The 17,200-nt window shown below is 41.1% G+C and overlaps 1 protein-coding gene across 1 annotated transcript; it reads right to left on the bottom strand.

Annotated features, from left to right (window-relative positions):
• Positions 1 to 4,084: 4,084 nt before the first annotated feature.
• PERP (p53 apoptosis effector related to PMP22) lies at positions 4,085 to 17,007 on the bottom strand. The gene is made up of 3 exons (XM_082729640.1): positions 16,587 to 17,007; positions 7,109 to 7,249; positions 4,085 to 5,557 (listed from the first exon to the last, which is right to left on the bottom strand). Exons 1-3 carry the CDS (start codon positions 16,798 to 16,800, stop codon positions 5,331 to 5,333), a joined length of 582 nt encoding a protein of 193 aa, XP_082585766.1. The 5' UTR covers positions 16,801 to 17,007; the 3' UTR covers positions 4,085 to 5,330.
• Between the last annotated feature and the right edge of the window lie 193 nt (positions 17,008 to 17,200).

The following is a 17,200-nucleotide window of genomic DNA, read 5'->3' as shown; positions in this document are numbered from 1 at the left end:
GAATTTCTTTCTACGGAAGGGAATTAAGTACTGGAGGACTATCATAAACATTTACTCGTATCTTCCACCTGAGTCAAAGTCAAGGTACTGGGAGTACAAACAATGGCTTCTAAGGAGACAATGATGTCCCCAAATAGGTCAAGTTTCATTCATATCTGCTCCATTTTATTTGAAGATTTGGAGAAGGGAGGTGGAGAGTTGAATAACTGCAATGCAAAATATTTTTATATGAAAAAAGCATGGCTATATTTCAGATTAAACAGTTGTGCAGACAATCAGGTGAAACTGGGAGCTGTGTACTCACCTTCCTATGCTAAGAGTGCTTAGGTGAAAAAGATCTATACACAATGTGGCCAGAAAGTGAAAAGGAGCCCTTTTTCTATTTGTTTCTATTTCTGATAAGGAATACTCTCTAGCATAACAAAAGCTGAAGGACAAAATATGGTCTATCTATATCAAGGTACTCTATATGTTATGAGAATACTATGTGTTCACACATATTTCAAGGTAGTCAATAAATAATGAAGACTCATGACATTCTGTAATGTATGGATGATTCTAATGTCTAAAAAAGTTAAGACCAGTAATCTGCGATATCAAAAGCAGTACAAGTTAAGAAAACTAAAAACAAGGGCTTCAGAAAGATGTTGCTGGGTTTTTATTTATGAGGCCCTTTCCATCAAGCCACCAAGTCAAGACCGAATCCTCTCGTCTCAGCCACACCCCTGGGATAATCTGGAAACTGGCTTACACCTGCAACACTTACAAAGTGATGACTCACGTGGTCCAATCACAGAGAAGTGATCCAAAAAAAGAGAGCACAATCATGAAAACTCAAACCAGTGTGGACTGCGTTTCTCCAACTCCATGCAGTGAGATACACAGATCCAAGAAATCTATTATTAAATCCCTATTTTTCCCTTTCTCTCGTTTATTTTCTTTAGCTGCCCCCACCCAGACCTCACCCTTTATGCTTCTGGCCCTCCACCTTCTCCTTTACTCTACACCTTCCCATTATACAATACCTCCCCACCAGTCCCCCAAACACACTGGGAAGGCACATCCTTCCCTAGAGTATGGAGAAGTAGAAGAGGTTAAGGGCCCCACACTAATACAGTGGGGGAAGGGGGAAGCCCACGAGTACTCGTCTGGTAGTATTACCTGGTATACTATTCCCCACTACACCAAATACCATATTTTGCACTTATTATTCCTATTATTTACTAACTGTCTGATCTTGAGAGTTATTTCATGTTCCTATGTTTTCATTCCTCCTTTGAGTAATTAATAATAAACTAAACCTATATCAGAGGGTCAAGATGAATTTGTATGGATTAGCACATGGGAAGCACTTAGAACAGACAATACTATTTAATAAGGGTGATAGTCATCTCTGGGTTTTGCCTACAGGTCAATTGTTCCCTTCTCTAAGGGGTAGGAGAGTCTGGGGGAGGAAGGGGGGACAGACCAATGGGCACACTCTTCATGGAGCAGACCAATTGCCCTGATTTACATCTTCCCCCTTTCCCAGGGCTACTCTTTTCTCTGCCAGCTCCAAGCTCTGCACCTCTTTTTTTTTTTTTTTTAAAGATTTATTTATTTATTTATTTATTTTGGCACAGAGACACAGCAAGAGAGAGAACACAAGCAGGCGGAGTGGGAGAAGGAGAAGCAGGTTTCCCGCTGAGCGGAGAGCCCGATTGGGGGCTCAATCCCAGGACCCTGGGTCCATGACCTGAGCCAAAGGTAGACACTTAACAACTGATCCACCCAGGCATCCCCAAACTCCACACCTCTTTGCCAGTTATCAGGCAGCACAGCTGTTAACTCTCCAACAGCCAAGTTAAGTTTATTCAGGGTGGTGGCTTCATTCCAGTGTTGACGATATCACTCATTTTTCATCTTCTCAAATTTGACAAAGCCTCTGGTCAGCTAATGGACCCTTATCTTGGTATGGATTTAATTCCTCTAGTACTTACTTATTATTCTACATTTTTTCCCATATTAGTCAGAAATGATGGATTTAATGGAGTCCACTCCACCATCTTGAATCAGAAGTTCCCTGGAATATACATAAAGCTTTTCTTCTAAGCCTTAGGGTTACTTATGCTCATGATAGAGTTCACATTCATTTATTTAGTGGTTCTAACTAAATAAACTATAGGAATCTTCTTTCATTTTCAATTAAAGAAAATTCCATCACAGTATTAACATTTTAGTCATTGTCTCTAGCTGTGAAAGTCAGCTTGGAAAAGAGCCACATTAAAAAAAAATAGCCTCACTTTACCATATTTGCTTTTTCCCAAGAATATTTAAGTAAATTAACAAATACAAACACACTGAATCAAAGAATTTTGAAGGAGAAAAGGATCATTTGCAATCATTTTATGCATGAGGTTATAAGGCTAGTGGAAAGTAAACTGCCCCAAGCCTGCACAGCCAGCAAGTGCCGAAGTTGGATGAGTTTCAAATATGGCTTTTTTGGGTATGCCTAGAAAAACAAAACAAGTTGACTCAGCATTCATGTTTATTTTATGAATAGGACTGTCTTTCAGCAGGGGTTTGTAGCAAAAACCAACATGGTGATATTAGGACTATATTCTTCCACTGTTTTCATTTCCTTAGAAAAGGAAAGCTTATCAAACTTTATTGTCAGTTCTGCAGTATATGGTTTTGAAGCGAAAAGTAATTACAATCCATAGTTATCTCGTGTGACAACTGAAAGAACTTGACATATTACTTCTTTGTTACGTTCAACGTAGATGGCACCAAGCATATCTGATTACTTATACCATGAGTGTGAGATAATTGTTTGGGAACCTATAACTGCTTATTTAAAGGGTGGAGACTCCTGATATACTTACAGAGCCAAACTAGCTTTACTGGGGGAAATGCCATACAGTGCATTGTTAGTCTTCAGATGGTTTCTTAGTCAAATTCTTCATTACTCTCCAGAATGCTCTGGAATTCTATAGCTCCATTTATGACATAAATGTATCTGTTCTGGTGAAAATCAATCAACAAGGCTATTCCTGAACAAGGCTGAAAGAAGTGAAACATTTTAGCCAAAGTAACAACACTCAGTGTGTCTTTGTTATAAACATTTCAAGTTGAAATTCTTCTGTTAATATAGACCATTGATCCAAGGAAGCCATATTTTTTTCTAAATGTGCATCATTAGAATATAGTGTGTAACTTATTAAGGAGGTGAAGAAGACAGTTGGACAGGGAAGTATCCAAAGACAGGAATGCTCACTTTAGAGAACCTTGTACCTGATAATACTTTTGAGGTAAAATGGGTGTTCTAGTTTCTTAATGCCTAGCTATTCATTATCTGTTGAGTTACTTCTGTTTTAGAGGATGACATTTTTAGCATTGTTAGTTATCACTTCAAGTCCTCTACTGGCCATGGAATTTTTGAAAATTTTTGGTATAAATAATCACCCAGGTGACTTTCTTCTAAATTTATGATGAGAAACATTAACCTCATATTTTGAAAAACACAGAAAAAAATTGACCACCAAGAGCCAACTAGCCAATAGAAGCACTAAGAAGTATGTCCAGTCTCCCAGTATGCCACCCAACAACCCATCTTCACATTTCCACACACCAGAGGGGAATTAAGGGGAATTAACCTACAACCCATACTGTAAAACCATGATCAGACAGGAATGTGGACAAGGGGAATAGAAGAAACTACTTGCTGTCTCACTCCCTGAGTGATCCCATTTCAAGCAGGAAGATGAGAGAAGAATGAACCTTTGCTAAACCACACCAACATTCCCTGAGAAGTCTCTTAGGCCATTTCCCTCTGGTGGTAGCACTGGATAGAGGCTGTATAGGATCTGTGTGTTGGGTATTGGTCATTGAGGAAGAAGTCCAGGGAGCAGACTCCCTGAATCCATGAAAGTCCCTTCAAATGTGTTATGGGAAACCTAAAATAAGCAAGATACTTCAAGCTAAGAAAAAGCTGCTTCTCATTTTATCCCATGTTCTTATTATTTTGCCCCATCCAAAGCATCTTTTAAAAACTCCCTTCCCCAGAGTTGAAAAAGGAAAAAAAGCAAGACCAAAAACTACAAACTAGGAACAAGATTAAATACCTGGTTTATTGGGAAAAATTCATAATGAAAACTGCAATTGCTTATCCTGCAACTTACAAAATAATAATTTGATATATAAAATGAATTAGTTTTCACTATGTAAATACAAATGGTTAAAAAAAAAATAGTCCATGTGATATATCCTCTATTTGCCATTCAGAGAAATCTCACATCCCTGAATTCTGTGTGTCTCACATCAGGTATTTTGTATCTCTTTTTCCAAGGAAGACCAGGTTTCTCTACATTGAAGGTGGTGTTTACAACCGCAATCTACCAGAAGCTGTGTCTATATGATTAGAGCCCAGCCAAACCTGAGATGAACAATTCAAGCCACTTCCTCTCCTTCGGCTATTTTAATGACTTTGTGAGAGGAATGGAGCTCCGAAAGCTTTACTAAACCACTGGTTCATGCCTATCAGTCATGATGAATTAGACCCAGCCCATCTTTGAATCCATCTACTGTGTTCCTGAACATATAGACACAAAAGAGTACAGATTTATTAATACAGAATTTTCCCACACCCCAACCCTATAAACCACTTTAAAAGAAAACAATTTCATCTTAACCTTTCACTACATAAGGAGGCCTTAATAATGCTGCAGGCTTTGGGTATGAAAGAATACTTTCCTAGTTGCCATAGCATGGTAACAGAAAGCTTCACAAAAAAGATCAGGATATTAGTTAGAAATTTTCACAAACAATATGCATTGAGGAAGCTTTTTAGCTTCTTTAAATAAGTGAAGGCTTGGAAAATATTTATTTTTTGCATTTCTTTTAGGATCTTTGGTCACTGACAATTCTTACTAATCTCTCTCTCTTTTTGTTGGCTCTTAATGGACACAGTCCATTCCACCTGGGAAAAGCAGAAACTCGATCAGGTCAGTCCAATCTTTGAAGCCTTCTCATTTTTGCCTTATACAGTGGTTACATTTCATATTCATATTCTTTTACAAATGTCATATAAATGGTATTTATAGATATAAGGGGATATTGGCATATTATAGGTCATTAGTTTACAGAAGTAAGCTTTGTTTACAAAACATATATAAAAGATGAATATGAAACTGTAACACCATTTAAGAAATATTTTCTCCCAAATTATTTTAGCATTGACTAGTTTAATGAGATTAACACTGCCCACAAAATGGGTTCAAAGGATGCTGGTGAAGGCAGTATCTTGCTCTGGGATCCATCTTGGCAGCAGTGATCTTCTGCTCACTCCCACCTTAGGCAGATGTGTAGAAGTACCTGGGCTTGGCATTACCCAAAAGGTCATCTTCATAGTTGGGAAGGCAACAGAAGAAGAAGGCACAGCCGATCAGGATAATCGTGGCTGCCCACCCAAAACCATAGGCCCAGTTATAGATGTAAGTGACAGCAGGGTTGGCATGAAGGTTGAAGGTCTGGGTGTACTTCACAGGGTAAATCACCAGGGAGATGATCTGGAATACGGCTAAAGGGAAGAAAAACATCCCCAAGTGAATACAAATGCACAAATGAATGCAAGGGAACAACAGGTCAACTCCCTCTTCCACAACTGGTTTTTGTCTTTAAATAAGTGTTAAATCCACTTCCTGTCAATGAAAGGGACTTGGGGTGGGGGGGATCTATTCGGCATGAGCTAGAACATGTTATTGACTCTTGTATGTCAGAGAGACCTGGCACTGAGCAGAATGCTGATTATATGAAACACAGACGAAAGGCAACTAGAGAACCCTTCTTTAGTACCTGTTTAAGCATTGTGTTTACTAAAGTAAAAAGTGCAAAACTCTGGTGTACCGTTGAAAGCAGGGTGGTAGGTTTTCATCTTGGTATTTCCTGTGCCAAACACAGTAAATATTTTCAGGGCTAGTAAAAATAATATATATATACCTACACACATGTGTGTGCACACACACACATATATTTGACAATATTGATCTTTAACAGCACATGATTGGAATATTCATTTAATAAATGAGTAACTAAATGAATCTACAAGCCAATGATGTGAATGATCAACAGAGAAATACCAGGAAAGCCTGCAGAGGAGGCGAGAATCTGAGGAGTAAATAGAAAGGGAGAGATGGAGGTCAGAGGGAACAGCATTCCAGGCTGGGGGAAGAGAAACACCGGAGTGTTTCTCTTGGGGGAGTGTAAGGAGGATCTAAGAAAGAAAACACAGGTCAAGAAGACTTCTATCCTCTTTGGCATTAGAGTCACCCAATTACAATTACTATTGATCATATTAACATTTTAAGCAACTTTTAAAAAAAGAACTTGATTAAATTGACTTTTGTTTTCTTTTTTCATGAACATGCATAACTCCATGGAGCTATAATGAGCACACACATGCTATGTTGTGCTCTGAATTCTTTTCACATCATATTTCCCATGTCTGTTGCCACGTCAGAGGATAGGAACACATTTTCGCTCTGTAACATTAAGACACTAAGTCTACACCCAGCGGTGCCAACCAGTTGTGCTCCAAGAGCCCTAGGTCTGGTATTCCATTAATAAATGTTCACTCTGACCACACCCACCTGCATCACTAAATCTCCCATACTGCAGAATCAGCTCTATGATACAAGTTCCGGACCTGGCCCATCCTACGGTCTCCTGTCCCACTGTAGAAAAACTTTCTATAACCCGCTACATCATAAGATTGTAACATTCCTTCTATAAGCAAAATGGGCTCAGCATGGGGCTCACAGGAGGACAGCCCTGGGGCCACAATGGAAAAAGTGCAGTGATTGTTGTCAGCTGTTGTTGTCAGCTCTGGTCCCTCAAAGCAGGGTGTCACTGGACATGGACGTGGGGTCACGCAGCATGGACTGGAAATATGGAGTACTGCCTGAGACACAGGAGGAAAGGGACCTAGACCTAAAAGCCCATGTCTCCGTTACTTTTGCGCATGGTGACACATCTCCTGACAACAGACCTGGAAGTGTAATTGTCAAGGATTGTGGGTTGGACAGTATTTCAGAGATGCCTACTGAAGGTAAGAATGAAGAACCTGTCTTACCAGCCAGGGCCAGGAGGCCTCCAATCACTCTGAGAAAGACGAGCATCTGGGGTCCGCAGAGGGCAAAGAAGGACAGGATGAAACAGATCACCAGGATGATAAAGCCACAGAAGAGCATGGCGGCCGCTGCCCTTCCCCACGCTGTAAGAGAAAAGAAATGAATAAGACACACAGGCCACATTTAAAAATTACCTATCGAAGTATCAATAGAAGTTTTTTTTAAATCTTCTACTACTTATATTTGGTAGAAAGACAAGTGTTTTTGACGGGAATTAAGCATCTCCATATCTCAAGGGAAGAATAGGCAATTCATACGGAAGGCACTAATATATTACTTGTGGTAATACCTTCTCCCCTCAGACTTGGGGTAAATGTTTCTAGCTCTGAAATGAAAGTTAGAATTCATTCAACTCTTTCTCGCGTAATAAAGAGGCCCTATAAACAGGTATATTTAAAAGGCTCTCTCCTTCTTCCCCTTCCTACGCTCATGCTCTCTCTCACTCTCACTGTCTTGCACTCTCTCAAATAAATAAATAAAATAAATAAATTTTAAAATAAATAAAATAAAAGGTTCATGCAAGTTCTAACATAACATATAATAAACAACACTTTTGGTATTGAAAAATTAAGTTATAATGTCTTTAGGAAATGGTTCAAATACCTTTAAAAAGATCTTTGTTTTGTATTAATGTTTGGTCCTGTGCCAAAATAACCATTGAAAAGCATACTTATGACTAGACAGAGAGGTGCACTAAAGTGATTTAATTATAAAGTAGCTTTGATTTTTATCACAAGTTTAGGTATAAACATATCCCATTGTTTGTCTAAATTTTAACTTCTGAAGTATTCAGAATTTATAGCGCAAGAGTTCTTAATGATGGATAGGATTCTTAAAAACAATCAAGATGAAGTGAAAATTGAGTTCTGGTTTTGAAAATCTGCGTGGACACCTCTAGTCTTGTATTGTTCTACCGTCAGCCCATGGAAATAGGAGAACCATGATACCCAGGTTAACAATTCCAGTCAGCAATTCCTGTTGTGCAGCCTGCACTGATTTCAAAAATCTCTTCCCACACAACCTGCTTTCTAGAGGGCTTAACTGACATTGATGATGTAATTGCCCTGGCCAGGCACTGTGCTAAGAACTGGACATGCATTAGTTCACTAAATATTCACAGTAACTTTTAATGTCTTTTTTTTTCCTAAGAGAGGGAGGCGGAGGAGGCTCAGATGAAGGGGAAAGAAAATCTTAAGCAGGTTCCACGCTGACTGCAGAGCATGATGTGGGGCTCTCTCTCACGACCCTGAGATCATGACCTGAGCCTAAATCAAAGGTCAGACGCTTAACCAACTGAGTCACCCAGACACCCCCACAATACACTTTAAAAGTTCATACTACCATCATTTCTTTACTGGGGCACCTGGCTGGCTCAGTTGGTGGAGCATGGGACTTTTGATCTCAGGGTTGTAAGTTCAAGCCCCACGTTGGGTGTAGAGATTACTTAAAATTTAAAAAAAAAAAAAATGTTTATCACCATTTCTTTAGAAATGAGGATATACTAAGACTTTGAAAGTTCAAGTGACCTGCCCATTGCCACATAGCAATTGCCCCTGTGAGTGGTTCAGGCAGAGTTTGATTTACAACCTGGATAAATCCAAAGCATGACTCTTCAGATACGTAATTTATATCCCATAAAATTCACTCTTTCAAAGTATACAATTCAGGGGTCTCTACTATATTTACAGGGTGGTGCAATCATCACCGCTTATAATTCCAAAATTTTCATCACCCCCCAAAGAAGCCCCATATCCATTAGAGGTCATTCACAATTCTCCCCTTCCTCCAGCTTCCAGCAACAATTAATCTAGTTTCTGTCTCTATCAGTTTGCCTATTCTGGACATTTCCTATAAATGGAATCCATACAGCATGGCCATTTGTGACTGTCTCCTTTCACCTAGATTAGTGGCCTCAAGGCTCATCCGTATTTGCAGGTACCAGCACTGCATCCCTCTTTGTGGCCAAAAAAATTCTGTTGTACAGCTCTCCCACATTTTATTTATCCAATCATTCATTCACTGATGGCCGAACATGCGCTCTTGACCTACACATCCGCCCAGGTGCACTCCTGACCCACTGAATCAGAACTCAAGAGGTAGTACCCAGGAATCTGCACCTTACTGACATTTCTTACATCCATGCTAAAGTGTGAGAAGAACTGAGAGAGATTATTAATCTTATGAGACCAGATCAGCCCTGGCAAAAACAAGAGCATGTAATTTTCAGGATGTGACCCATCGTCAATTATAGCCACATTCTATAGATTTTTTTTTTTATGGCTACCACCAATCATTACATCAATTAAATCCAACTATTAAATTCAAAGAAGTAGATACTGATTTTTCCTTTTAAGTTCACAGGTTACAAACCATAACAAAAGGTGACATCTACATAAGCATGCAGAGGAATGCAAACGTTGGGGAAAGTTGCATAGCAGAATGTGAATTCTCAATAACAACAATAAAACTCCCTAACAAAGAGCATATTTTGATAACCAAACTTTGACAGTCACAGATTAAGGTTTTGTAAGTATAGCTAAACAAGTCGTGCATGATGTAGCTTCATAGAGTAACATCAATAATTACTCCTATTTATTTGGGGAAGACTATTGCTATTACTACTCCCTCTAACATGATAGCTGAGGTGTAATTTACAGAAGTTTGAAGTACTTGAAAGAAATTAAGAAACCAGCAAGCCAGGTCACCTAACCTGAAGCCAACAGGTGAGCACAAACAGAAACACAGCCCATGTTAAGCACCTGGCCTATGCTGTGTGAAATAATTCCGTCGTGACTTGTTTACGTAACATGCTGAGTCCAAAGAAAATCAAAATGGCAAATTAAGTGGCTTCTTGTCTTAAGAAAGGCTTCTCTGGAAGTAGAAGGCATGTAACCTGCTCGTACAGCATGGGAACACCCAGAATGAATCACTTAACTATCACTGAAGACCCAGATTTTGGCACGGTTTTGAAGATCTGGCTGATGAATATGGAGTAAGACAACCTGCCTTCTCATATCAATGACTATGTTGCTGTAAAATGATGAGATGGACCCTCCCAGGTCTGAGCAGGGTCAGCCCAGCCCAATATCCTGCCCGAGAAGGGGACCAACAGCCATGTAGACATGGCAAATCTCCATGACATACATTTTGAAAAGCTGAGATGAGTCTGTACCCCCAAGTACCTTTGGTCTTACCTAATTACCCAGAATGAGCTTAATACCTGCAAATTTACCCAACCCTTTGGGGAACTATTTATATTTTTATATTATACCATTATCTACTGACCCAAGAGAAAAACATCAATTTTTTTAAAAACTTGTCCATGACTGAACAGACGGATGGTCTTTGGCTCTTCAAAGGCAGAATGTGCTTCTTCATTGTGAAGACAAGTTATTGTGAAGACACCATTATTATTTTATATGCAAATTGTATTGCCTTTCCTAATTGTGGTTTGTGATAGAGGGCGGGGAAGATTCTTGTTCTCAATTAGCACTCTCTGAACAGAAACCACAAATCAGGTAGGACTCCAGGTAACCAGATTCCGTGTTTCTGTGCAGGAACGATTTCTGTTTGTTCTGTCCCCTTAAGGGAAGATGAATTTGGTGTTATTTATGATCCGTTACGTCCTAATTTTTTTTCTAAGTGCCATTTGGACAAGTTCCTATTATCAAAGAAACCAGAGGCCTTATAAATCCACTTGTAAATAGGATTCATTAAAGATCCATTTGGATGAAGAACAGCTTACCTAATTTTGCCATCACTTGCAAAGATTAAACCTTAAATCAACACTAACAGTCACTGAAGAAATTCTGATTTTTTTCCCTAGGAAATGCTTTTAAACTTTTTGTATGAGAAAAATGCTGTATCTTTTTTCCAGTGATGACATGTGAAAACACGATGTTGCAAGTCAAATACAGCTAGGAAAAGACCAGTGAGGTCAACTGATAAGAAAGGAGCCAAATAAATAAATAGGTAGACAGTAGAAATAAATAAATACCTTGAATGCCAAGCTAGGAACCATTAACCAAACTGAAGCTTGTGGCGGGGTGGAGGGACCAACAATAACCACAACAAAACTGTAAGATGAGAGCACTATTAATATTGTTAGTATTGTGAGCAACATTTGGCAGACTGTCACTAACCGTTCCTCCAAAGTTAGTTTTTCTTTTAATAAATTTGCTGCATTCTTTTTTTTAGTTTTTTTTTTTTTCTAAAGATTTTATTCATTTATCTGACAGACAGAGATCACAAGCAGGCAGAAAAGCAGGCAGAGAGAGAGGAGGAAGCAGGTTCCCTGCTGAGCAGAGAGCCCGAGGCGGGGCTCGATCCCAAGACCCTGGGACCATGACCTGAGCTGAAGGCAGAGGCTTTAACCAACGGAGCCACCCAGGTGCCCCCTTTTTTTTAGTTTTATACATGGCTACCATACCCTGACCAGAACAGTCTGGCCTAGCCCCTTACTCAGTATCCTGCAGACACCAACCTGCCGCCCAATTTGAGTAGGGCTCCTTTCCAGAACAACAGATTCAGCTATTAATAGTACAAAGGCCCTACCTAGTAAATCTGAGAACAGGTCAGATCTCATACTGGTTGTATAGGGTTCTTTATGTCAGACTCTTTAGGTCACAGAACTGAAAACTGGATAAAATCATGGGTGAAAAAATTAAAATGTTAAAGATAACCCATGGGTGGAGTATATATTCAAAAAGACTGGGGCATGTCCAATGAGGAGGTAATGGGCAGGAGCACAGGCCGGGGCCTCTGAAACTGGAAAGCGTTTACAAATCACGTGGCTATCTTGTGAAATAACAACCTTCCAGGTAATGCTTATGCCCCTCGTCTGGACATGTTGATTTGCAAAAATCAAGAGAACAACTCGTCACAGGCCTCCAAAAATATCTACATCGAAGAAGCGAGTTTGCAGAAGCTTTAGAAGGCAGTAAAGCAAGGTCAAGGTCCCATGGGATGGCATCCAGCTGGTGTGAGATTCTTTACATGCTCCACATTTTCTCCGGAAACGGAGCCTGATGATAACTACTTACCACTGGGTTTTTATAGAACCGTGATACGTTCTCTCTTTATGGTGTTCTTTTAAAGCCTCAGTGGGGAAACCATCCTACCCAGGAAGATGTGAACACGGGGATTTGTACCATGAATATAGACAAGATATCTAGCAGGGAATCGGGGAGCAATCCTCACAGACTTGAAAGTGGGTCAGATGAAAAAGGCTAGGAAGTAGCGTTTACGTGGAAGCATACTTGAGCTCCATCAGTACAAGACAAGTACTTTTAGACAGAGAGCAGCATCCAGAGAACTGAATTAAGTTGTGGAACAAAGGGAAGAGGCTTAGCTTGTCGTGGGTGGTGTTGATGAGCACAGACTTTGGTGAAAGCTTGAACAGGTGCACTCTTATGTCCTTCTATAATAGCCTGGGCGTCTGTGTCCGCTAGTAAGGAGAAAACAAGGCCACTTAAAAGGGAGTGAGGCTTCCGGGCAGTTCCTGCTAAATGCAGACAGTGAGCCAGTTGTTGGTTCCCACACATCTGAATCTTATAAATCAATATAAATTAATATTTTTAATTATGAAAATCAATTGAGTGGCCAATTTTTTATTTTGCTGTGTAAAAACCATGAACATCCACCCACAGTGAATAATCTATCCCACCAATGCCTAATTTCATAAAACCATAACATTTCTATACCTCACCCTGCCTCCCCGTCAAAGGGTCTCACGAGCCTAATCTCAACATGAAATCCTTTAAGTTGAATTTAGAGCGATATAAACCTATTCCCTTTGTGCTTATCTTTCTCATCTCCTATACATTTAAGAACCATAGGGCTAAATGATCTAAAAATAGGTCCTATAATACTCTGATTCCTGGACTTACCTAAGACTGATTTCATGTAAAAGCAAAACAAACAAACAAACAAAAAAAAAAACAAATGAACAAAAAGCAGAAAACAGCCCATTCAATGCACTGTGCGGTATTCAAAGACATCTGGTAAAAAGGAGGTTCTGTACTTGTGAGGCAGGCACTCTAACTGAGCTGCCCTGGGTCCCCACTGCCGTTCCTGGCGCATAGACTCATCACCCTTAGTCTCCACCCTGACAAGTAGGTGCCTGCTGTGGATTTGAAATCTGTATCACTGATATTTAAAATAATCTCCTGATGTATTTTTTTCTTAAAACTGGAGAAGAAAGGGTGCTGGCAGAACAAAAACAGGATGCAAGAACATGCATGCAAATCCAAGTTTGCATTTTATGTATGGGTGAAATCGGACCAATCATTGCAATGCTCTCTTCCTGTTTGGACAAATATAAATGTGAGATTCTCTCCATGCTCGACATGCTCATGATTTTGCTTAAAAATTAAATGGGTATTTGTGAAACTGGGTATTTCTGTAGTTGTTAATATCATGTAAATGCAAATTTCAGGGGGAAATTTAGTTCATTTATGAGGGAAAATGAGGTGATGTAGCAACCTGAAATTCTTTTAAAAAACCATCAATAACTGTGAGGAATATAATATTCTGCATTTTACATCGTTCTAATGGGTAGTATCATGTTCTGCATTTTACATAGTTCTAAGAAACTATTTCCCTTTACAAAAACGTCTCTATTATTAGTATAATTGCCAAGACTTGCCAGGAATAATCTGTGCTTTTAATATCAAAATGAACATACTAATGTTATGAATATTAATTAATAGAAAGAGATGGTCAAGCACTTTGTAATAAAAAGATATACTTTCTTAATCGTATTTACTCAATGTAAATCACAACATTTACACTCTAGTACATATCAAGAAGTTTTTTAAGAGTCAATAACACATTCAATCATCTATATTAAGATATTATTTGATTTTATGTTTAAGATTTTATTTATTTGACAGAGAGAGACACATTTAGAGTGTGAACACAAGCAGGGGGACTGGGAGAGGGAGAAGCAGGCTTCCCGCTGAGCAGAGAGCCTGATGTAGGGCTCGATCCCAGGAGCCCTACAGGCAGATCCCAGTGAGCCACCCAGACACCCCTAAGATATCATTTTAATTAGAGCCATCCACCTTATTCCTTGTTGTGTTTATACATGTGTAGGAGTGTGTATAAACTGCTTACTACATTTTAGAGAAATCTCCTGTAAACATATTGTTTTCCAAAAAGCCTTACTGGTTATCTGAAAATCTCCAAAGTTGGAGATGCCTAGAAAATCGCCCTACAGTGTAGGAATCCACAATTTCGATATTTGTGAAGCAAAACTAGCCAATAGTCAATGGCAGAAAAAATGAAGTGTAAGTATAATAAACACTCAACTCATCTCTGACACAGGAACCTGAGATGGACCTCTCTCTGGGGAGTTCACATCTACATCCTTCTTCCCACGGACAAATAATGACAGGGGATCCTGGATTCATGATTTGATTCTAGGTCTTGCACAAAAGCTTCATCTAATGTGTTATTGACACATACTTATCTTTGCAAAGGTCTATAGGAGTAACTTAATTGGGATGTTAAAGCCACCACCCACTTAACGAATATCAGTCTTGCTGCATCGTAAAGGTAGCAATAGATTTTTTTTTAACTTGGAAAACTGAACTTTACCGAAGACCAATTTCTACATCAATTTGAAACATATTTTATACACTGGATCAGTGTTGCCTTTAGCATTAAAAGAGTTAATGCTTTAGACTTCTAATTAAAAAATTAAACCAACAAAACCTGTTTATTCCCTTCTATATACAAAGCACTATATCGTTCTGAGGCTCAAGACACCACACCCTACAAAGGTGAGCTCATCTTGCAAGTCAAGAAAAATAAGAACTGCATTGTAGTGAGTTTCCCAAGAGGGCTGGAGTCACAGCCAGAGCCTTGCAGGCCAGATCATGTCCCAGCAATAGCTGGTGGTTCTACCAGCTCCTCTCTTCCTGTGGTGCACTAAGTTGACTTCACATGAGGAAGGATTGCAGAGTGCTCTTTGGGTCTGTACTAGTCTTTGTTCTGAAGTATGATTATCAAGTCTGCTTAAAAACACACCTATTTAAGCAGTCCTGTTAAGTTCCCCTACAAGAGACTGAGCTCCAATGCGTTTTAACTAAAAGATAAAGCATATTACTTCAAAGATATTAATTCCCTTTTAAAACCTAAAAGATCTCAGATAATAGAAACACTGGCAGGCGCTCTATTTGTTTTAAGAGAGAAAAAACACAGACTCTGAGGAAAGGAGAAATTCCATGCAGTCTTTACATTTTATTAGCTGCTAACGAGGACCATGCCTCCCTTTGCGGGAAAGCTCCTATTGGGAATTTCCAAACAGTCCACAGTAGATAAGATACAGCACCAAGCTCTGGATAGGGGCCCCCAGAACCACAAATAAACACTGTGCTTGGAAGCCGTGGGCCACTTCAGAGTAAAGAATCAAATTAATGGGTCCTAGGCAGGGAATGAGAAAAGGCAGGGTAGCCTTCTTTCTGAGTTTAAAACTATTAAATTCAGTTGCTAAGGCCCCATTCAGTAGCATTTAGCTTAAGTTTGGATTAGGCTCCTACTTAAACCCTCCTCTCCCGCACCCCAGGCAAACACTGCTAATGACAAGAGATCCGGGCTCTTCTTCCCCACTGTCCTAAGAAGGGAGTGGCAGCAGACAGGACTGTGCTCCTCTCCAGTCCTGCCTATTATATAGGACACCAGGGCTGCCCCCATGCTGGAAAAATAAAACGCTCGATCTGCACTATATGAAATTTGTCAACTCCGCTTTCTTTTGCTGGTGTGGAAGATGTGTTTGCTGCGTCGATTTTACATCAGATTAAAGTAAGTAAGTTTTTCTAAACAACAATGGCGGACTTAAGTCCAAAAGACACCCCCTAAAGCTAACAAGAACTAGCCTGCTGCTTAAAAATACTGCGGTCCCTCTTGAAATCATGACTGCTAACACTTGGGACGGAAAGGGCCTTTTTGTTGCTTTCACTTAGTTCGCGTTAAACGATACACCGACCTTGGTGAAGGCACATATTTTAATATTTTATTTTAATCTCGTGAGGAATCAGAGGAGGTGGTGGAATGGTAAGAGATTTCAGTGGGTCTTCAAGAAAATACAGTTTGTTCATTGTATTTCCTCACCTAAACCTTTTCGACGGCTGAAAATCTCCTCTGGCACATAACCGACAAAGCCTACAGGAAACATAGTTTAAACTAGGGCCGTTTTCGTTTCAGTGTTGAGTCTGGTTTTGGCCACTCAAAGCTGCTACTGCTTTCTTCTGTTCAGGTCGGATGCCTGAACCTAAGCTCTAAACACACTCCTCCCCACCCCACTGCCATCACTCCCTACCGCTGCCCCAGTTCAGTCCTTTAACTTGGGGCGGTCTCCGAAGGCGGCGGAAGGCCCAGCCGCAGCCCGGAGGGCTTCCCGGAGGCGGCGGCACTCACCGTACTCCATGAGGCTCTGGCAGCCATCATCGTAGGACCCGCTGCCGCCGCCCTCATGGAAGCATCGCCACCACAGCGAGGATGTCTGGATGTGGTCGCTCGACTGCAGCCAGCCGCGGCCGGCCAGCGCGATGATGTCGAAGGCGATGGCGCTGAGCAGCAGCAGGGGCAGGATCCACCTGCAGCGCTCGCAGGCCAGGCCGCAGCGCAGCATCTCGACGGTGGCGGCGCGGAGGAGAGGAGCGCGCGGGGCTCGGACGCCGCGGAGACTGGCCCGCCAGCGCGGGCAGCACGACAAAAGGGAAGAGGCCGCAGGGAGGCGGCTCCCGGGAGGACGCGGCTCGGGGCGCTCGGGCCCCACCTAGATTCCGGTGACTCACGGCGCGCCGCCCCGACCTGCCCGGCCGGCCCGGGTGTGCGCGGGGAGAGGCGGGGCCGGGCTCGGGTTACACCGGGCGTGGGGGAGCCTAACCCGCCCGCGCCCGGCCTGGAGCCGCGGGGCGCCCCGCCCGGCCAGGGATGGGGTCCGGGGGGCCCGGGCTGCCCCCACGCGCGCCTCCTCGCCTCCCCACTGCCTCATGTCCCGCTTCCTGGAGCCTCTCACGTCAAATGTG

Source organism: Mustela nivalis (genome assembly GCF_964662115.1).
Source record: "Mustela nivalis genome assembly, chromosome: 5".
NCBI lineage: Eukaryota > Metazoa > Chordata > Mammalia > Carnivora > Mustelidae > Mustela > Mustela nivalis.
The sequence above is the reverse complement of the archived record's forward strand: the minus strand, read 5'-3'. Positions and strand labels throughout refer to the sequence as shown.

Excerpts from the sequence above, each read along its gene's own strand:
- PERP (XM_082729640.1), bottom strand. The coding sequence starts at position 16,800 with ATGCTGCGCTGCGGCCTGGCCTGCGAGCGCTGCAGGTGGATCCTGCCC. Across the intron at positions 7,250-16,586 it reads CCAGAGCCTCATGGAGTACG|CGTGGGGAAGGGCAGCGGCC; the intron begins GTGAGTGCCGCC and ends TTTCTCTTACAG. Across the intron at positions 5,558-7,108 it reads AGGCCTCCTGGCCCTGGCTG|CCGTATTCCAGATCATCTCC; the intron begins GTAAGACAGGTT and ends TCTTCCCTTTAG.